The sequence below is a fragment of the Mustela nigripes genome, chromosome 1, assembly GCF_022355385.1.
Source record: "Mustela nigripes isolate SB6536 chromosome 1, MUSNIG.SB6536, whole genome shotgun sequence".
In the NCBI taxonomy this organism is placed as follows: domain Eukaryota; kingdom Metazoa; phylum Chordata; class Mammalia; order Carnivora; family Mustelidae; genus Mustela; species Mustela nigripes.
The window spans coordinates 101963832-101986352 of record NC_081557.1 but is presented as its reverse complement, the minus strand read 5'-3'; the positions used below and the strand labels follow the sequence as shown (position 1 = coordinate 101986352).

The following is a 22521-nucleotide window of genomic DNA, read 5'->3' as shown; positions in this document are numbered from 1 at the left end:
GAAAGGAGAGTTACCAGGAGGCAACTGATACGTTGTTGATGTTTTATTTTGTAAATACCTATAGGAATTGAAGCTGTATGAGGATGTATGTACATCTCAAAGGCATACTTGTTTTTAAATTAACTTTTTCACTGGGTTATTAAATAAATATTAGCTACCAATAGATTCCTGTGGACACTTGAAAACTGTTGCTGAATTGATAGATGTTCATAATTGCATATCAAACTAAGAGCTACAGAAAACCATACTAATGAAAATTCATTTCCTTCATCTCTTCTGTGGTTATGTCTGTGGCATTTGTGTTGGACAGTGCCTCTTTCTGACACGTTACTGCTTACTTTCTTTCAGTACATTCACAAATACTGAGATGATAGTCAAGAAACTTGAAGGAAGCCAGGAGAGATTCCCAAAACATATTAGAACAAACAGCAAATACAGACCAGTAAACAATTACATACATTGTAATGGAGACAGGAGTTTGATAAGGTGTATCCAGAAATCCGAGAAAGAAGTCTGGCACGCATTCAGTGGACACGCATCAGGGTAGCTTGTGGAGCCTCACAGCCAAGTGTGTGGACCTGGTGTCTTAGAGAACTCAGTTGGGAGCTCTGGCCCCTCTGGAGCGTGATTACCTCATGCAGTGTATGTAACCTGCTGCTATTTAGTCCCCATCTCCAACATGTGGGTCACAGTTGCACCTACTTCTATTCTACATTTGCTGTGTGTATAAACTCTTTTTAAATTTTTTTAAGATCTTATTTATTTCAGGGTGCCTGGGTGGCTCAGTGGGTTAAGCCGCTGCCTTCGGCTCAGGTCATGATCTCAGGGTCCTGGGATCGAGTCCCGCATCGGGCTCTCTGCTCGGCAGAGAGCCTGCTTCCCTCTCTCTCTCTCTGCCTGCCTCTCCATCTACTTGTGATTTCTCCCTGTCAAATAAATAAATAAAATCTTTAAAAAAAAAAAAAAGATCTTATTTATTTGTCAGAGAGAGAGAACAGGCAGAAGGAGAAGCAGCAGGCAGAAGGAGAAAGCGGGACTCAATCCCAGGACCCTGGGATCATGACCCGAACTGAAGGCAGACACTTCAGCAACTGAACCACACAGGCTCTGTAAACTTTTAGATGCATATTTAGACTCTGCCCAGAGCAAGCGGTTAAGTGGTAGCCATTCCTAGTACTTAGTAGTCGGCACGATACAAAGAACCCTCAGTTTCCTTTAGGACCCCATTAGAGTTTACTACTTTGTGAAGTACCTAACTAAGTGCTAAATATATTTTACAGAAAGGACTTTGTTTCTCCTCTAAGTGAGAAAGTAATATAAGAACTTAAAAATTTTAAAAATACAAATTTAAGTGTCATCTTTACAAGTGAAAATATTATTCATTAATATTAACCTCTGATGTATTTAGCATTTTAGAAATGGTTAGATTTTTTACCCAGTGGCTAAGGTATGTAAAACCCCCAAATTCTTTCTATATTGCCTTATATATGCAAGTCTTTTTTGCTTAAAAATATCCTGTACATATTCCCTTTTCGGTGAAACCTGTAACATCATTGATAAAATCATGTAACTTAATTTTAGAGGGTGCCAGTCAATCCCACTAGAAGAGAGGATCAACATAAAATGGTATTCTGTCTATATCCATATTCTTTTCGGAACATCTCCTTTCCCAATGTTTTGGCTGCTCTAAGACTGTAAATTGAAAAGTTGCCAAATGTACAACTAGGCAGTATCTGGCTTATCATCAATTCAGAAGGCTTCCCGAGCCTCCTTTTTGTCTCTTTTTTAAGTTTGTTTGCTTACTTATTAATACCCTGATGGTTCCGGAAAGAACTAGAGAAAACTGTTCTAAAATGTGTTTTCAAGAATTTTCTCTGTTTGGTAGGTCGGTTACTGGAATGACATGGATAAATTGGTCTTGATTCAAGATGTGCCCACTCTTGGCAATGACACAGCAGCTATTGAGAACAGAACGGTGGTTGTAACCACAATTATGGTAAGTTTTGGTCTATGCTTTATGCTGTTCCGTCTTGTCCACAGGCAGTTTTAAGTCCCCAGCTTTGGTGAATGGCATGAGAGCTGCATCACAGCTGGGACAACACGGGTGTTCTGATCTGCAAAAGTCTGTTGAGGCTCTGAATAGGTTTGCCCTGACCTTTGAATACATTCATTACCTTCATTTGTATTATCTTTTGTTGCAATGTTGTTCTTGGAAAGACGCTCAGATGTTAAAGATGGAAACTGTCACACCCTAGTTAGAAATGGATGAAATGCTAACATTCCAAAGGACAAAAGAATGAACATGAAGACTCAGCAACCAGTCACATAAAAACATGTGGTGATAAACACCACATTATTGTTGTTACGCTGTTTTTTATGACATCAGTGTAATAATAGTTGATAGTGTTAAAACTGATCACTTTCAAGGACTTTAATCATTGAATAATGATATGCATTGTCTGTCTATAATAGTGGGGCTATGAATGTAAAGATTTAAATGAGCATGTTTTATACAACTAAATGCTTTAGAAATAAATTTTGTTCTCTATTTTTAATGTGAAAATGGTGTTCTGCACCGATTATTTTTCTCATTGACCAATGATAAAAACACAATAAATTTATCAGACTTCTAAGACTTAAGGAAAGTATGATTGCTCCATTCTGCCACGTCATAAAGTGAAAACAACTCTAAATGTTAAGGAAATGTTTTCAAAGAGATCATAAAGACATTATCTTCCCAGTCGAAGTCAAGCATGCCCTTTTGAGGGCACACTGGTCGAAGGAGATCAACAATCGGTGACCTATAGCCTCAGCTCCGTCTCATTAGGCAGAACACGTTTTTAATTACTTACAAAGCCCTTACTCTAAATAAAGTGGAAATACTTTATGTTATTTAGCTTTTAGCTTATGTAATTTTGATTTTTAGTAACGTCAAGTTATTTCCAAAAGTTTGGGCACTGAGGTCAAAGCATGAAAATGCCAGAGAGAAGCGTTCATATGTTGCAGTGAGCAGCCTCTGTGCCATGTTACTCCGCTGAGACTGGATGGGAACTTGATTTTAGAATGCAAGCCAACCGACAGCAGTTTTTGTGTAAGAGTGCAAAATACACTCCTTCTAGCTTAATTGTGTAATGATTGCATGGGACTTGAAAAGCAGTATATATGTACATATATATTTCTTTTCCTAAAAAAACACAGTAATGGAAAGTCATACTTCAGTGCAGTCCTCCTCTTTTCAGCCTCTGATGAAGAATCCTATTTTAAGAGATTGATCAAGAAAGAAATGAGTTCCACGCTGTTCGACCGTTCCTAACTAAGGCTCAAGTCTTGTTCTCCTGTAGTAAATTTAATTTTTCATGTGGGATTCTTCTTGGATGACCAACTCTGGATTACCAGAAACAAAAAAAAAATTTTTTTTTAAGTTCTGTGACTTTTCTGAGATACTAGAACAAAAGAAGAATTAATCCTCATGTTTCTCAAGAAAATACATAGATGTTGAAAGAGAATCACTTAACAATTCTGACAAAGCAATTCCCCTATCCTGAAATAAGGTCATTGTATATAAAGCTGGAATTACATCACCCCCAATTCCAAGTGAAGGTTTTCTAAAAGTAAATATCTATGAATTTATGTGCTTGTTTTCCGAATATGCCCAGTTTATTTTCTTTAAAGGTCTTTTGCAATTTTGCCTGTTCTGTGTGAAATAAAGTGTCTGGATGTGCATTATAGGTACAATGTAGAGAATCTTCTTTCCATCCCTGTTATTAAGGGGGCTGGAGATAGAATTCTTAAAACCAAAATATTGAATCAGTTTGCAAGCATGGCTGGTTTTCAGAAAGCGTGCTACCAAAACAGCTAAAATGATTGAGAAATTAGTTGTTTCCTTTATATACGAAGAATATTCTGTAAAGCTGTTGTTTGACAATGATATCATCAATATTTTTGCTATCAAATAGTGCAATACTAGTATTTGTCTTTTGTATAAAAATGTAATCTTCATATAATAATACCTCTTTGGGCTTTGCAATTGCGTAATCATTCAGTAATTAAAAAAAGAATACCAGAATCCTTTCCCTAAACGTGTTCCTTGTATTTGCTTTGTTGAAAATGGTCGTCCGGGACCTATGAAGCTCCACATCTCATTCACGTTGAAAGAAATAATGATTCCTTGTAGACAAATGAGGTATTGTCACCTGCATGTAATAATCTCCCAAATTCAGCTGAAAACTCCCAACACAGACGGAGCTGGTTTGACATCGTTCATATGTGCAAGACAGCCCTCTAGACACACAAGGTTGAGAGTGGTGCCACCCTGGAAATCACGCACTTTGATCAAAACTGATATGGCGTTGTTGTTCTTCCCATTTGTCTTTCCTTGGTGTATATTGTTATTTATATGTTGACACATTGTAATGATATATGCTGTTGTTAAATAAAATTGATTGAGAAATTCATTTATTCATCCATAAATATTTATTAAGCGTCTGCTGTGTGCTGGGCACCACTGTAAGCCCAGGGACATGCCAGAGAACGAGACCGACAACAGTCCTGCACTCAAATGAGTTTCTATTCCAGTGAAAGAAAGCAGACAACAAACAATAGATAGGTAGACTAGATATCATTCTGAAATAAAATGGGGCTCCAGCTTCCTGTACTGTTGAAATTTATTTTTTTCTTCTGACAGTATTGTATATCAATAACATGGTCTTCATTTTAATGTCTCATTTATTCTACCTGAAGACGGTCATGCTGACTGTTTGCTTGGCTAATTCCAAATAAAAGTACCACCGGCAGCCGCCTCCCATGAGATCGTGACTACAAGAGTGAAAGGTCTAAAGTTTTGAGTTCAGATGTTGTTTTCTGTCTTTAAGACGTAGTGACTAAAAATTTGATAAAGCTATAATTGTATATGAGACTGTGAGTCCTACTAACTTTCTGCATCCTCAGTAATAGTTTCTGTCAGCCGCTGAAGGAAGCCAGATCCGAGTCGTGCAGTGTGCATTGGCTCAGCGGTTGAGGGGAAGGCGGCGTGCAAGAGGGAGACTTGTAATCTCAGTCTTCTGGCTGCTGAACTCTCTGGAAGAGGAGAGATAAAGCAGTATTTCAGCCGAGCCCATTTCCCCCCAGATGTTCATGACTGAAGCTAAACGATGCTTATGATGCATTGCTCAGTTAAGAAGCTATTTCTTACCATCTTGTGAATGTTAACAATCCTCTAGGAAGATTTTCCATAAATCCACGTGTATTCCCTGCAGTATTAGAATTATGTTAAAAACCTGAAAGCAGTTTTACTTATCATAGTTGATCTTTCCAGAGGTTACTTTCTTACACCTTTTCATTAGATGTTTGATATTTTATCTTCTCTATGTAGAATTTTATAGCTGCCCTCCACATGTATACATGTGCATATATAATACACACATATATTTTTATATCCTATGTACATAAATATACAAAAATAGATACACTTGTTTTCCTCCTTGCACTAAATATTAATTTTCCCCATGCATACACCTGCCTCCAAAGGACTAAGTACTCAACTAGTTTTGAATTACCTTCTTTTGAATAAATTTTAAAGCTGTAGAGCCATCCAATTTCGTTTTTTTCTCTGAATTGAATAATAACCTGTTAATTCTCCTTTTACAAATTTTTATCCATGGGATAAATTATCTGCATCCAGTAAGATTCTTTGGAGAAAGGCAAATATACACACAGCAAATAACTTTGGTTAATATTATTGATTTTATTACTTTAACTGTTTTCGATAGTATTTGAAATCATTATATTTTTTGTTTAGAAAATCTTAAAGCCTTTCTAATAAGTATCTATCTCAACAAGTTTTGCTAAATACAAATAATCTGAAAAAATCCTCAGTAGGAAAATACTTTATTGATTGAAAATCATCTTAATTCATTTACACAAACATTTCCTTAAGCAAGCCCTAATGTAGCAGGTTTAGACAGAGATTGATTTCTTTCCTGAAATAGCAGAGCAGATGTGGAACACTACCCATTATGGAAATGTTAGTAATAAACTCATAATCACTAAGAAGTAATGCATTTAAAATAACTTCTGAGGAATTACCAGTCCACAGAGCACAGTAGTTGATATTGAGGATGGTAGGTTAGACTTTTAGGGCAGAAATAAGAGGTTATTTTCCACACCTCTGATCATTCCATTTTTATTCACAGTTACTTACCTGAACTCCATAAGGGCTCCTTACCGAAGATGCCCCACAAATCCTCCTCAGTGATTGGCTAGGACTCATTTTCTATCATATTGAAAAGATTTGGCATTTTCTTCACCCATAGTAGCCCCAAACATTTGTATTAAATCCTTCCCAAATATGCAGATCAGAAGGGCTACTTGTGGGCAAAATTATCAGGCTGGGTTGGTGCAAAGGAGGAGGTTGGGAGAACATTTAGGATCTGCTACTTGTATTAAAATATGCAGGAAAAGCAAAATGAGACACACTTGAGGCAAGTGAGGAGAGCCGAGCACCCAGGAGAGCTTCTGTCCAAGAAAAGCCTGGTCTTTCTCTCGGCCTGTTCCCCCACGTCCCCAAGTGCGACCGTCTTACTTCTCTCACGCTGCATGCCTCGCTCATCTGAGTCTCGGTAATTGCACATGCCCCTGGTTATACAAACGTTCTGGCTCAGTTTCTAGTCAACGTCTTCAGTAAGCTGAAGGTTTTCTAGTCTTTGTTGGTCTCTTTGGCAGGAAAGCAAAGACCCTGATGGGCCCATGCTGCCCAAAAAGGGAATTGAAAAAAAAAAGAAGAAAAGAAAACACCAAATACATTTTTTTATTCAGTTTTACAGATGTCTATTTCAGAAGAGATGTCCTCGCACTTAGTAATTACTTCACCATGGTATTCCCATTTAGGGAGCGGTGATGTGCCAGGAAATCTTTTATTCATGGAGTGCCTTATAGGTACCAGATGATATGAGGAGATAGGGAAAGGTTTTATCTACACTGTGTACCCACAGTTTCATAGAACGTATATCATTTACACATAATACAGACATTTGTGTCCTTAAACTTGTCCCCTCCCTGGTTAAATCATATGAAATCTCGAAGAGTTGCATGCATTTTGACAAATGCGTTGATAGCTTCAACAGTTTCCAGATACTTCAAACAACAGATTTAGTTCCCACATTGGCTACTTCTGTGAACTTGAACAATTTACTTGCCCTCTCTGAGACTTAAATGTTCCCCCTGCAAAAGGGAAGTGCCTACCTCAAAATATCAGTGTGAAAAGTAAGTGAAGGGCACAATTAAAGAACTTAGCATGATTTCTGATCCAGAGCATGCCCTAAATAAGTAGAGCTGTTCTTATTTTTCACTCCTGTATTTTATGATTGTCCCCCTCACTCTTACTCCTTTATCCTTATTGCAAAGAATTGTAATCTTAATCACAAGAGGACAAGAGGCACATTTTACTTATTTTTGTACCCCCTAGTTTCCAGCAAACTGCCTGGCACACAGTGGGTGCTTAGTAAATGTTTGAGTACATAATATAAGTGCAGCTTTTAATAAAGCAAACTGTTCACTGTATAATGTAGAGGGAATTGAGCAAATGAGGAGGGATTTCTAGCTAAAGAAACATGCACACAAGCTAATACTGTCATACATAGATTTGAGGGCTGAAATTCTAAGTGCTCAAGTATTCCAGACACTTTAGAATTGACCTTCAGTCTTAGTACTGCATGTGAGCCATAGTTGTACAACTTTGCGAAACTCTAAAGTTTATTATAGTGAAAGTTGTAAGTGAAAACTATACAGCCATTTCAGTTACAGTTTTAAGCATTTTACAAATGTGTGGATCTTGCTTTTCTCTACATATAGAGAATTTTAATTAGCTGTCACAAGAAAAAGAGAACGTAAGGATTAGTTCATTTTAACTACTAGTATTTTATATCTTAGGCATTGACACTGCTTTGCAACAACTCACCACATTTATAATTTTCAAAACCCTTTATATTTGGAGGATGATTTCCATAAGCTACTAAATAATTGTCGTCTGTCTGAAGAAGAGGCAATTAGTTATCTTAACTTTATAGGTGGAGAAACTTTCTTCACCCAAGTCTGGTGTTAATACCTGCATCAATTTCAAAGACAGGAGAGAGTTCTGGGTCCTTTGACTATGTTAGCCTAAGGTAGAATTATTCGAGGACCAGCCCTAGACAATGGCCCATGGTAGAGTTATTTAGGGCATCCCGATGAGAAAGTTATAGATCATGCAATTTACATTTTTATTAAGTTTCTTAAAGTAGTTTCTATGTTTATAAAGTACTTAAAATCAGAACCTGTATATACTGCGATGTTATGCAAAGTAAAATACTGTCTAATCTAGAGTTTTAGGAGCAAGTTCAACTTCCCCAAATACACGTGCTGGGAGAGAAGAATATGGTGTGAAAATTACTCAGTGGATGTTATGTTACAATGTTATAAAATATAAATGCATGATCTCAGTGACATTGTGGCTAAAGGTGGCCACTCCTTTGTCTGCGAATCTGAGGTGTGACCAGCAGATCTATCTTGCATGTTTTCACCAGACCTATCTTTTGGTGGCTTTAGGCTCCATTTATAAAATCAGGGGCTTGCTTGCTAATGTGTCTCTTAGTTCATGGCCTTTAAATGGTTTGGTTTAGGGGTGCGTGTGTGCATGTGTGTGTATATGTGTGTGCTTTAACTAAAAACTGTCTAGTTATTGTTAGCCACAAGTAAGTCTGTAAATTTTATAAGGATTTTCACAGTAATTCTTCATCCTATTTTCTATCTTTCTTACTTCAAAAACTAAACAGGAATATCACTTGAAGTGTGTGACTATCACAATTGGGGGAATTATTAGCTTTCTTTGAAGACATATTTTATAATAGATAAAACTTCATTAACCACAACCCTCATTAAAGCCAAAAATACTGGACAGTTTTAGGAAAGCCACTTTAAGGCAAATAAGTATGTAAAATGTTTTAAATAATGAGTTTATTTCTTCATTGAACCTTGCTAGTGCCTGCTCTGAAAAGGGCATCCAGCGAAATGCTAGAGAGCAGAGAAAAATCATTGAGCTCCTTTGCTAAAGGAGATTGTAGTTCAATATGAATAAAAAAGATGCAGAATATGGAGACCTGTGACCTTGAATAGCTACTAGTTGGTCTCTAATTTCATGAGCTATTTTTAGAAATAACTAATTTCATTGCCAAAGATGATAGGCTTATCCTTCCCTTGACAGTTACTAATACCTACTTTTCATGTCGTCGTCACGGTACTTGGTATGTAACAGTCACTGGGTAGAAAACTGTTTTAAAGGTTTCCCTTTTAGTACCCAACATAAAGCAACTGAATATACTCCTTAGTGTATTTATAAATTCATCTGTTTTATTATTGATTTCTAGCCACACAAAATCAGTGTGTATATTAAATATAATCTTGTCAAATTCTGCAGCTGAAAAGTTACATAAAGATTTTTGAATGTTTTGTAATTTCTCCTTTACAGTTCTACTTCTCTCATTATAGGAATCCCCATATGTTATGTACAAGAAAAATCACGAAATGTTTGAAGGAAATGACAAGTATGAAGGATACTGTGTAGATTTGGCATCTGAAATTGCAAAACATATTGGTATCAAGTATAAAATTGCCATTGTCCCTGATGGAAAGTACGGAGCAAGGGATGCAGACACAAAAATCTGGAATGGGATGGTAGGCGAACTTGTTTATGGGGTAAGCAAATCAATTTATTGAAGGATTTACTTGTATAAACCTGAAAGTTTTTATCACCTGGGCATATATCCATTTCTTAAGACCTGTTAACTTTTTTTTTTTTTTTTTAACAAATTTGCGGTTACATTCAAAGAGGCATATATGAAGTTCAGATGTTTCTCTAATTCATTATGGTGCAATTCCCAAATAATGAGAGAAGCTAACACCTCATAATTTCAAAATCAGGAAAGATAAAAATTTGGGATATGATGTCCTATCTTTTTTAAAAATTGACTTCAGTGTCTGTGATGATAATTCTCGAAAACCTAATGCTGCTCTACCATAGCCATGTTGTTTTTAAGAACTGCAAAACAAAAATAAATAAATAAATAATAAATAAAAATTAAAAATAAAATTAAAAAAAAAAAGAACTGCAAAACAAATCTACTATGAATGTTACTTGATAATGGAAGGAGCATATTTTCCCCAACAGCATAAAGGTGGACATTATTGTAACTAGTTACTTATGTCCCTGTTGATTGGGGTTACTGGTAGATTTCATTTACATAATTGATAAAGCAATCATTAAGCTACTTTAGCATCTCTAAAATATTCAGCAATAATATGAGATTCTTAGAGTTCCGCTGAACACGGTAAGTTTAAACTTTATGCAATGCCATAATTTTCTGAGGCGTAGCCAAATGCAATTCCGTATTCCAAAGGCATTCCATAGCAGGCCTCACACGCATACATGTCAAACCCTTCCGTTTACCGGATGCTGAATATACACATTTATAGCCAAGAGCAAATTCAATGTAGACATTCCTGCCTGAATGAGAGCAAGATCGTTTTCGTCAGCAATCCCTGCGAAGTATCAAAATGAAACCGGCAGTTACCAAATGCTGGTAACGCGCTGTAGTTCCAGAGCCCAGAAGCCAAACCCAGAGCTTACAGTAAGCTGTAGTCATCGAATAATCGATAAGTCATACACACCTGAAGTGTATTTGGAGGTGTCCTGTAAGCCAATCCGTAGTTCACAGATTCCACCTTCAAAGCACACTCTCTGAGTCATCCTCCTCATATGACCTCTTTGAAATCATTACATGAGAGTCCTCCTTCCCTAAAAGTGAAAAAGGATGGAATGATGGAGAGCGTAACTGGAGTCTGGAGAGAGGCTCCCTTTCCAAGCCTGAACTACAAGTGGATAGTTTCCCGATTCTGTATCCTGCATTTCAGACCCCCAAGCCACATACTTTCTCCAGCCAGTCTGATACAGTAGCTATAACCTCAGCAGAAGAGGAAATCGTTTGGCATTAAAGAACAATCATTTCGTTTTATATCCATTTAAAAAGAACTGACTAGTTTGTTGTCCTAAGTGAAGAAAAATTTTGCAGTTTTTAAAAAAATCAAGAAGTGTTTTATCACAGTGCTCACAAACGGTTTGATAGTGAGATTTAAATTCCAAAAAAAAGGATTCCTAAACCATGTGTCCCTTGGTAATATTTTAAATTTTTGGTAATACTTTTAGTTTTTGAGACAGTAAGTAGATTTTTTTTTTTTTTTTTTTTTAGATTTTATTTATTTGTTTATTTGACACGGAGAGTGAGCACAAGGGAGGGCGGGGGAGCAGCAGGCAGACAGGTTGAAGCAAGGCCCCTGCTGATCAGGGAGGACCCTGGGATCATGACCTGAGCTGAAGGCAGCCACTTAACTGACTGAGCCACCCAGGCGCCCCGACTATATATAGATTATAAATGTAAACATTATTCAACTTGTAACTAAAGTAATTAGTTGTGAACTAAACTTGTGAACTAAAGTAATTTATTTCCTTCAGAAAACACTATTGGGTATTTCCTCTCCAAAAATCCTTCTTGAATTACCAGTTAGTCATGTATGGTGTGACTAACCTGAGTAACTTCCTACAGCAGTTATTATATCTCTCTCCTCCGGAGTCCATGCCCATTGGGCAGCCCAACCTCACCCCTTTGCAAGGGCTCTGACCACATTGTTCAAGTAACGGAAACAAGTGCTACTCAGAGATTGGCATCATCAACCAAGAGTTACAGCCATAGCACCTGTCATAGTAACACAGAGTCCCAAGGTCAAGCAGTTCTCAGAAAAGATAGCAGAGTGCTTATTAATACGCAGCGTATTCAGTCCTCAGTTCATTTGCGAGGGGTCAGATTCTCTCATTTCTGTCACTTGACGTTTTCCCAAAAGGAACCTTCCATGACTCAATACTTTGTGCAGATTTGGTGCTTTTCATCCTGGTGTCTGTCAAGTCTGCACTTCTTAATGTTTGTGCTTTCTTACTGCTAATCCGTAGAACAAATGCCCAATGTCCAGGGCCCAAGGGAAAGCTCCATCCATTCTCTCCTATCCAACAAAGCCCATTAGAAAGTAAAATTATTTACTTTGAACCTGTTATTATTACTGCTTCTTTATTCTTCACACACTTTGTTACTGGCATTGTTAGGAGTAAGTGTTCTGGGACACACGCATGGCCTCAGCACGCCAGCTGGTGGTGGCCCCAGAGCACAGGACCACGCTCCTCCCCACCCCCAGCTGCTCATGTCCTTCCTGCCTGTGGCCACCGTGCACCAAGTCCAAGTCCTGTCGCCGTGTTCTGTGCGCATTCTGCTGGCCCCTGCCATACTCGTGTGCATGGATTTTAATCCAGGGAAGTATTTCCCCACGCACCTTCCGGGTCCTGCGAGCACCAGCGTTCCCTGTGGTCTGGGTCACAGCGCAGGCTCCTGAGCCTCGCTCCGGTCTTGAGAACCCAAATGTTAGTCAGCTCTTGCAGGAGATACTCGACCCCCGGGAGTCGCTGAGAGATCGTGGAACCAGACCCACGATGTAACATCTCCAGTCTGAGCAGAGAAAGCCCAGGTGTATCTTCTCTGTTTCACTGGCCTCTTTCAAAACACGACTTTCAGACTTCAAAAGTGTCCCCTTCGACCTTCCCATCACCACCCTGATCCAGCATTCACTTTCCCTCACCCCTTGTTCCCCAAGCGGGAGGCACCTCCATTTCTCTCCATGTTGCTTTCGTTTATCGGTGGTAACTCGTGTCAATACAACTTTGCCTAAGAACACAACACCAAGCAGCTTAGTTCACAAAAGGTGGCATTTCCCATCAGCGACAGTTTGCCTTACTCATTTGTGCTGCGACAGTGGACCAACATCACGTACAATACCAACTAAAGCTGAAAGCAGTTCTGAGTACAAGAATAAAATTTGTTTGATTGAGACTCATCATATGAGAAGAATTTTTCTGAGCATGAAACCGAAGGCTGAAAACAGAAAAAAAGATAGTCCCATATAGCTACAACAAAATTAAATATTCCTATATTGCAGTGGAGTACTGTGAACTGAGTTACGTAAACAAAACCATTACTGAATAGGGCGAATATTTGCAACATGTATGGAAAATAAAAATTTATTTCTGGAATATATTTAAAAGCACTTACAGGGCGCCTGGGTGGCTCAGTGGGTTAGGCCGCTGCCTTCGGCTCAGGTCATGATCTCGGGGTCCTGGGATCGAGTCCCGCATCGGGCTCTCTGCTCAGCAGGGAGCTTGCTTCTTCCTCTCTCTCTGCCTGCCTCTCTGCCTACTTGTGATCTCTCTCTGTCAAATAAATAAATAAAATCTTAAAAAAATAATAAAAAAATAAAAAAAAATAAAAGCACTTACAAATTAGTAAGTAAAAAGTGAATATACCATATGGAAAATAGGGGCAGAGTATGACAAGCTGTGGCATAGGGAAAAATGGCTATTTGTTTTATAAAATAAATGTTTTATAAAAATAAATTCAGATTACTGCAAAGAGATCTAGCTGGCCGTGGAGCAATTGGCAAAGATGGATGAGAATAAAGGTACATGTGGCTGGCCGGCATTCCTAGTGGCAAGTGCTCTCCACACAGTGCTGATGATGGTAGAAATTTGCATGATCTTCCCGGAGAAAAGTTGCACAAAACGTATCGTGGCCATTGCAAGGATTGTTCCCATTTAGACCAGAGAATCCCCTTTCTAGAAATTCATCTTAAATGGTTACGGAATATACCGGGGCTTGTCTTCAAAGATGTTAACATCATCGAAGTTGGAAATTGTGTAAACCTGGAAACAGCATAAGCCTCTCCTAAAATAATAAGTAGGTTGAGCACATTGTGATATTTTCCCATGATCAAATACTTGCAATCTTTGATTCTTAGTATGTATGATAAGACGAAAAGGAGTTCATCATAACTTTCTGAGTAAAGAAATTGCAAACAGTATTACCCCGTTTCAGAATAGAGAAGTACGATTGCTCAAATCACGTCCAGCAGGCCTCTCTGAAGAACGAGCAGGAGCAGGTGAAGGGAACGGAGGTCATTCTGTTTCTACATCTCATTATTCTGTAGCCAGTTAGATCACTTGTCTAATGGAAATTATGTAAATAATAAAATGGCAAAAATGATAACCTCCCAGCGGTGAGTCTGACTTTCATAAATGTGGGCGTTCATGAGGTAAGCTAAGTTCATTCCCCCAGAGGACTCTCAGAACGAGTGCTCAGCCCCACAATGGGCAGCCTCGTTGCTGCTGTACCCTCCCCGCACTAGCCACCGCAGTGCCCTGGGATGGAGCTGCCGGCTGGCCTGTGAGCCAGTGACCTGAGGGTCTCTAGGAATTCCTGGAGATGTCAGCCTCTCCAGGAGCATGCCTGGCCGTGTTTCCGATTCCCCTTTACTGCCAGATATGTTCTTTTCAAAATGAACAATCAAATAACCTTTTTGTACCTGCAGATCACTTAACAGTTTACAGTGTTTTCACGACCCTTTATTCCATTCACTTTTGGAGATGGCGTGATTGATGGAAGACACGCGAGCCCCGATCAAGACGGGCCGTGATGTGTACACCTGAGTCTCAGCTCCATCATCTAGAAAACAGTGATAAACGGGATTAGCGTAGTGTTAAATGAGAGGCCGTTTAAAGTACTTAGCTCAGAGCCAGATATATAGTCCCTCAGTAAATGCTCACTAGGATTTTATTAAATTGTCCAAAAGAGAGAATCACAGTGATGCAATGAGGCAAACACAAAAGTGTCCTCACTGGGGAGACATGGAAAATGGGCTTGGAAAAATGGCCGAGTCACAGAACAAAAACAGAAACTGGTGTCTTACAGATCATAAGAGCTGAGAATTGAATCCACTGTTTTCCGAACGCTGAAATTCAGAGTATAAAATCAAAGTATGTGGCTAGGGAGAAATAAATGCCAATTTTCAGATTTTTGTGTGTGCTCTGGATTGGAAAATGTCCTCAAACAGCAGGTGTCTTCCATGCTACAAACACAGACTGTAGGGTAGGTTTTCCTACAACTGGAAAGGAATAAAAAAGGGCTGTTTGAAATTTGCATTCATAATATTAAGGACGGCCAAGTAATGAGTCAGTGGCACCATTCCAAATGAAACAGAAAACACTGCAACATAATGGCCATTCCGGCCAAGAAATTGAGAAATCCAGCCATATGGGAAGTCCGGTCAGGCTCATCCTCTGGCCCGGCCCATGTGCTTAAAGACGAAGACAGTTATCTGAGTTCAAGTACATTTTTGCTTCTATCCACTCTTTCCCTGCGTCTCTTCCTCTCATCTAATCACCAGCACCAATAAAAATATTTCATGCACTTGCACAGGGTATATTCTCTTGGGAAAACAATCTAACGTTCACCCTCAGTTTATCGCCGTTCATACTCAGCTAGCTGCTGGCCTTCCCCTTCAGAATGTAGAGTGGATGCATAACTCGTTAATTTTGAGTGGATCGGCCCCGTGCCAGCCACTTCATGGAGTGCATTAACCTGTGTGTTTTCATGTGTCTCTTCTCTTCTAGAAAGCAGAGATTGCTATTGCCCCTCTGACTATCACTTTGGTCCGAGAGGAGGTCATTGACTTCTCTAAGCCCTTCATGAGTTTGGGCATATCCATCATGATCAAGAAGCCTCAGAAATCTAAACCGGGAGTGTTTTCCTTCTTGGACCCTCTGGCCTATGAGATCTGGATGTGTATAGTGTTTGCCTACATTGGTGTCAGTGTGGTCTTATTCCTAGTCAGCAGGTTTAGTCCGTATGAATGGCACACAGAAGAGCCAGAGGATGGAAAGGAAGGGCCCAGCGACCAGCCTCCCAATGAGTTCGGCATCTTCAACAGCCTCTGGTTTTCCCTGGGCGCCTTCATGCAGCAAGGATGTGACATTTCACCCAGGTTAGTTTGAAAACACTTCGCTTCCTCCCTGCGCCGTCATTCTCGGTGTTGCGCAGGCTGTCTCCGCACATTGTTCTCCTGGGGGAGGGGAGAAAGGTGCAATTCCCAAATTAATCTGAGTGCCACCGGGGCCAGTTTTTCCAAGTTAGCACCAGATGTGGACACATCGTACAGATGAACTTTCCCAGCGGAGAAGTAACATATGCAACCGCTCCGCAGTCTCCAAAATCACATAGTGTTAGTATGGCCTTCAGTGGTCTGACAGGTGGAAATGAAAATCTGAATTGTCAGACTAAGATTTCATTTTCATTTTGTCTCCTTTTCAAAATCAGAATTTTTCGTTACTCTTGCTGTTGTTCCCTTTTTATAAAAGTTAATTTTGACCTCAGTTTACACCCCACATACCTTATGGGGGATTTCTGCTGTAGACTTTACCTGACGCCTGAGTCAGTATATTAGGTACCAAATATCTGTTGTTCTGTGTAACAGAACATGAACTAAGTAAGCTTAGTTAGTGGGCAAACTCAGCAATGTCAAGACGGTGTTGGTTTAATAGACATGTTTTTCAATATCTGTGGAGTCATGCTCACTTCCTTTGGATGCCACTAAGACCTTTTCAGTCATTTTCCAGAAATGCAGCCAGTCTCCTATTGCAAGAAAAATACCAACCTTCTCCCACAGAAAAAATAACTGCAAGTAGGAGAAGGCTATGAACTGAACTTAAATATGTGACTTAGATTAGCAACGCAAATATACAGATTTTTTTAAAGAAATGTGTGCCTTCTCAAAAAGAGACATTTTAGGCACAATGCAGTTGTGTTCCTTAAGGTCCCAGAAAACTCTAAATGTGTTTAAATTCCAATAACATAGAAAACTGAGTCAGTAACTCTTAATTAATCAAATGAAGAGAAAGCAAAAGCAAGTCATGGGATGGTTTTGAAAACCAGGATGAAGCAGGTGCTAAGTTAAAACTGTCAGGTGCTACTTAATAATAATGGTTAAGAAGGGAGAATTTGAAAGTTAAAAATGTCATGGAAAATAGGAAATTTTTTTCTTACATTAAAAAAAAAAAAGTTTAAAAACAATTTGTCCTAGTAATTTTGAAGTCTGATGGTCCCAGGGAGTGAAATCAATGATAAAATTACCTGGATTTTTTTATTCATTCCATCCTCACTGTTCCTCTGCACGCACCTTACCCACACATCCCTGATACCAGGGAAAGGATGTGGAAAGAACTTTTTTTTTGAGGTTTAGTGTCTGTTTTTTAATGGCATCCCTCAGTGCACTGAGAAGTCACACGCTGTGCTCTCGTGTTGGCAATGGCAGAGAGAACCTGTTTAGGGCAGAAAGTAAAGATGTGTTTGGAGATAGCCCATCCTCAGCTCAGATCAGAAATGAAATATCAAACAGACAAAACAATCCCCAGCGTGGTCACTCTGAGACCAGTCTGAGTCCTCATCTGGTCCAACCCCGTTCGGGGTGTCCCACCTGCCCTGGCAGGGCTCCCGTCTGAAAGCCATTGCAAGTCCTCTCGGAAGGACATCTGTATGAAATCTGAGACCTTGCCCGCTGGTAACACGCACTGCTGTTTCATGTACCACAAAGAGATCAGTGATGCTGCCGATGAAGCCACACGAGTGTGTTTATCTCATCACCTGTAGGCTACACCCCAATTCCAGAGATGCTAAAACGTAAAGTGGGGCGGATATATCAGTGAATTTCAGTAAGTGTTCCTTTCCTGTACCTGGGGGAAAGGCATTAAGTTCCACGTTTCTGGAAACACACAATAAAAAGGGAACATCTTCCATATTTTCAGTGGCATTCATATCCTCGAGGTAGCGTGCCCAGCTCAGATTGTACAGAAAGATAGAATCATTCTGGAGTAGACAGAAGATAAAACTGTAATTGCCATCGTGGTTTTAAACGTACCCTGTGAATTTATGATATTTCTTTTCTTTTTCTTTGTTGGTTAGAGAAAGGAAAATGTGCATTATCTTATCCATGTTTAGATCCCTCTCAGGTCGAATTGTTGGAGGTGTTTGGTGGTTCTTTACGCTCATCATTATATCATCTTACACCGCTAACCTCGCCGCTTTCCTGACGGTTGAACGAATGGTCTCCCCCATAGAAAGTGCAGAAGATCTGGCCAAACAAACAGAAATTGCCTATGGAACCCTGGATTCAGGGTCAACAAAAGAATTCTTCAGAGTAAGTTAAGGGAAAAACTAACCATGAAATGTTCATAATTTTGAAACTCAGGCAGTTTCTGCCAACCATTATATTATGGGCTCTAGCTGTTTGTACGTTTTGCAAATTTAATAGTAATGCTATATTTAATGCTAATACTTCTACTTGGGAATTATAATCACTTCAGTTTGTAAAAGTTAATTGATTTATTCACATTGCAATAGAGACCCCGGGGAAAAGTAACAACAAAAAGGTAATTAAGACAACTTTAGAGTGTAACTTATCCAGAAGGTTCCAGTTTTGATAATGCTGTGATGATACTGCGTCTGGGAAGATTATAATTTAGATGTGCTTGGGGGTTAAGGGCATAACAATGAAAGCAAGGGTTTTTTGTTTTGTCTCAAGAATACATTTAACTGGCCACATTTGAAACCCAAAACCTTAATTGAAGCTTATACTTCCTTCTGTGAGGTAGAGTCTGTAATCTGTTCCGTAACAATGGATTTCAAAGCACAACATTTGCTTTCTCACAGAGTAATGGTAATAGAACTGTTAAGTTCTGGACACCTTCGCAAGATATTATGTGTGCTGATTTCTCTGCTTTTATACAGATAGAAGTGTTCAATCTGTTATCATTTCATATATGGATGCAGGTTACCGGGGGTTTAAAAGTTTCTGGGTTATAGTTCTTTGTTTCACTGTGAGGATGAATTTTTGATTGGTGAAACTCTTTTACTCTGCTTGTACTTAAATCCAGAGATATGCACTTGATAATGTCTGGTCAGAGATAAGGATTCATTTTGTGACTTCAGAACCATAACATTAAAAGACAGTCAGAGTGACAATTTCACAAATATTTACCCAAGTAATAATGAGGTTATTTTACATTTAATTTCAATTGCTTACAGGTTAGATGTTTACTAATTTAGGAGACAGGAATTTTATTTCCCTGTTTTCTAAGCTTTCATGTAAAACTAATGACAGCCCTTTGAAGTAAGTGGGCGCTTAAAACCCAGTACTGGGAGAGCACATTGTCATTCAAATGTATATGCTTATCATCTTCCCACTCAGCTATGAAAAAAACAACAAAACACCCTACTCTTTAAGCCAGCCTTTAACTGTCATGTACTTGAAGTTCATAAGAGATTTCTCTTTTTTAAGAGGATCTAACTACATGTGTTTACATAATACTGAATTAAGAACAAACCAATCAAAAGTTTTGACAAACCCATCATTGGACGTTGTTTACAAAAGAAACCAGGCAGCGAACCATGTCCTTGTCAACAATTTAGAGAGAGCCTTGCTAGTCGATATAATGAAACATTTAGGATAATTACAAATATTTGCGGATTTTTCTAGAACTGTAAGTAATGCTCATGACAATGGATAAACTTAACTCACCAGATTTTTAAAACTTACTGAGTGCATCCCAGTCTTTAAAGCTTCCTGATAGAAGTATACTGCTCTAACACATTTTAGCACAATTACAGTACCTTGCCAGAAATCTGTAAATTTCTGACTCCTTCCACCCAAAACTAGGTAAGTAAAATTCAGTAACTTTGCCTAGAAACCATTATGCCTAGGCATCAAAATGGAATACACTTGCATTTTACCGAGCAGTGGTGACAGAATTTCATGTAAGTAAGGTAAATATTTGCAGGTCCATCATTCTGCCTTGAGTGATAAAGGGAGAAAGAAATGTCATGTTGATGCCCTGAAAAAAAAAAATCAGAAATAACTCACTGTACAGCTCTTTGGCATCGAGCACACAGAAAATGTTTATTTCTAATCTTTATAGAGTTTTTAAAAAGTGTTCCAAATTCTAAAATCTGGTGAGGGAGATAAGAGACCATATTGATAAGAAGTAGAGGATGAAGGGGAGCTGCTTGCTGGATTTACAGAGCCTTTCCTGCGGGCCACGCCCATCACCATGGCCTGTTCTCTCTGCCCCCCCCTCCACACCCCCAAAATGGCAGCTTTAAAATGGGAAGATTTTTTTATAAGGTATTTATTGTTGCAGAACGGTCTGAACCCTAATGGGACAAGAAAATAATTTTCCCTGGCAGCACCCTTTCAGGAAGGCATAACCGTGGGTTCTCTGATAAAAATCTAATTCACTCCCTCCCCTCCCACAGATGATGGCCTGGTTTAAATAAACCATTTTGTCTGACAGGTGGAGGCAGTGGAATGTGAAGGGTGTTTTTGTACCTGTCAGAACTGTTTTCTCATAGGAACACAGTAATGGTACATCTATCAGCTCCATTAAACTGCCTCAGGCAGTGACCCGTACCTATGCTTCCAAAAAATGTTGCAGTCACACATCGGCTGGAGAAGGAACTAGGCCGTTGGGGGAGGGGGGGACTAATCCGAATGCAACTGTTGCCTTGGTTTTGGCCCCCTTATGAAACTTGGTGTGTTCTGTGTTCTGTGTTCTGTACACCTTGCGGAGCATGAACGTGGAGGCGTTGAAGGGCGGTCCGGACCTGTCCCTGATGGCACTCTTGCTGGTGAGGTGTTCAGACGTTACTGTGCACCTGAGGCTCACGCACTGAAGGGCCCTGCAGCTCCGACTTCATACCGCGGCTGCTGTGGTCATCCGTCACTCCACCGGGGGCGTAAATGAGGTGGATGACTATCTCAGGGCTTAGAAGATTATCAAATACTGCAAACCATGGCCTTGCTGCCTAAGCTGCTGGAAGCGGGGACCTGGCAACAATGTTAACGTTAACTAGAATGCCTGACATTTGTACCTGTTTTCTATTAAAAAATGGAAAGGCGGGAATACTTAATTTTTGAGCAGTTTAAAGGACAGCACATTTTTAAAAGTCCAAGAGTTATTTTCAGTAATAGAATAGTGCTTTAAGTCAGCAAGTTTCCTATGTTGAACTTCACAAAAAGGAAAGAAATAATTCTGAGATTATTTTTCTAATATCAAAAAAATGATGACTTTTGTATCATCTTGGCTTATGACTTTCAGCGTATTTACTCCCCCAGCCTGATCTTTAAAAAGATAATTACAGCTGAAGATTTTAGGGACTTAGAATCCCATTATCACTGTGTTTGGGAGTTTTCTGGGACTGCAGAAATTCCCTGTTAGCCTGTCTCATCAGATTTACAAAGCTTTGCTTGCCCTCGCTCCTTAACACTCACCTCTTGTGGTCACAAATAAGGCACGGGAATATTATTTCCAGTTCTTCCCTACTTGAATGCCCCAGTACTCCCTTCCCCAAGTGAATGTGACCTTATCTCTGTCATGCACCTTGAAATCAGAATCAGAATTTCTAAACATTCGTAGAGTGACAGTGTGATTTTTTCCCCCCGAAGGAGTTGCTTTATTTCTCTCTTTTCCACCGGGTGCTGTATCTTTACAATTCCTTTTATACATAAGGTTTTGCTAAGTGTGGCCCAACTACACTGTGGATTCCTCTTTCTTCTGAACTTTAAGGGAATTAATTCAACTTCTTTTGCATTTCTGGTAAATATATATAATTCAATATATATAAACAAATGCAACAGTAATTTCCTTCACATTAGTATTATACAAATGGACTTCTAAAAAGTATCAGTGGCCTAAAGGTACTTTATTCCTTTGAAAAGGAGTAATTAAATTATCTTCCTAATTACCAACCCCTAAAAATACTTTTTCCACCCTGCTGTGTTAGTTTTGTTTAGTGGTTCCAATTCCTTTAAGTAACATGCTAAACAGTAACTGGAAAATTGCCAGATAACTACCGGACTCTCATATTCTTCAAAAATTTCAAAAAATTTTCCATTCAAATAATATGTTTTATTTCTTCTGTTTTCAATATAGTATACATGACAAAGTGTGCGATGTTTGTGCAATGCTGTATCTTTTTAGGTAAAAGTCTTAAGTTATCAGTATATTTTGAAGAGTGATTATACACCAAAAGGACATTGTTGACCAACATTTGTCTTAATAGAAATAATCAGAATAAGTGTGAAGGACGTCTGTATCTGGTGATTGAGACAGTTTATGATTTTCAGAGTTTGGAACTCATTGTAAAATGGCAGAGTTCATTCTCTGAAGAGGATTGTGTTATTGAAGATGGACTGATTGGGGCCCGGCGACATGGCCTCCCTAGTGGATCCCACAGCTGCGGGTGCTGAGTCCTTATGCTTCTCTGTCCTAGACGCACATAGAATCTTTGCGATTTCATTTAGTAGTTGGTATGCAGTTTCCTAACATAAGGATTTCTATAACTAGAGTTAACCCATCATTATATACGCACACACGCGCACATAACCCACAAGCTCTATATCATGGCAGTATTTTTAAGTGTTAATAACATGAAGACATTCATAGGACAATAAAGGATGTCTATTTTCCATCATGATATTTACCAGCATTTGAATATACAGTAACATTGAATA

General features: G+C 39.0%; 1 protein-coding gene across 11 annotated transcripts in view; it reads left to right on the top strand.

The window, feature by feature from the left end:
- GRIA4 (glutamate ionotropic receptor AMPA type subunit 4) overlaps positions 1-22521 on the top strand; it is a 386735-nt gene that overhangs the window by 321653 nt on the left and 42561 nt on the right. For 10 of the 11 annotated variants that reach the window (XM_059418401.1, XM_059418430.1, XM_059418411.1 and 7 more), the window contains exons 10-13: positions 1886-1996; positions 9520-9726; positions 15572-15942; positions 17952-18150. In XM_059418401.1, the coding sequence (XP_059274384.1) occupies positions 1886-1996; positions 9520-9726; positions 15572-15942; positions 17952-18150 (888 nt within the window). Of the gene's footprint in view, positions 1-1885; positions 1997-3239; positions 4455-9519; positions 9727-15571; positions 15943-17951; positions 18151-22521 lie in introns of those variants that run through there. The other variant, XM_059418445.1, reaches the window with a different exon arrangement.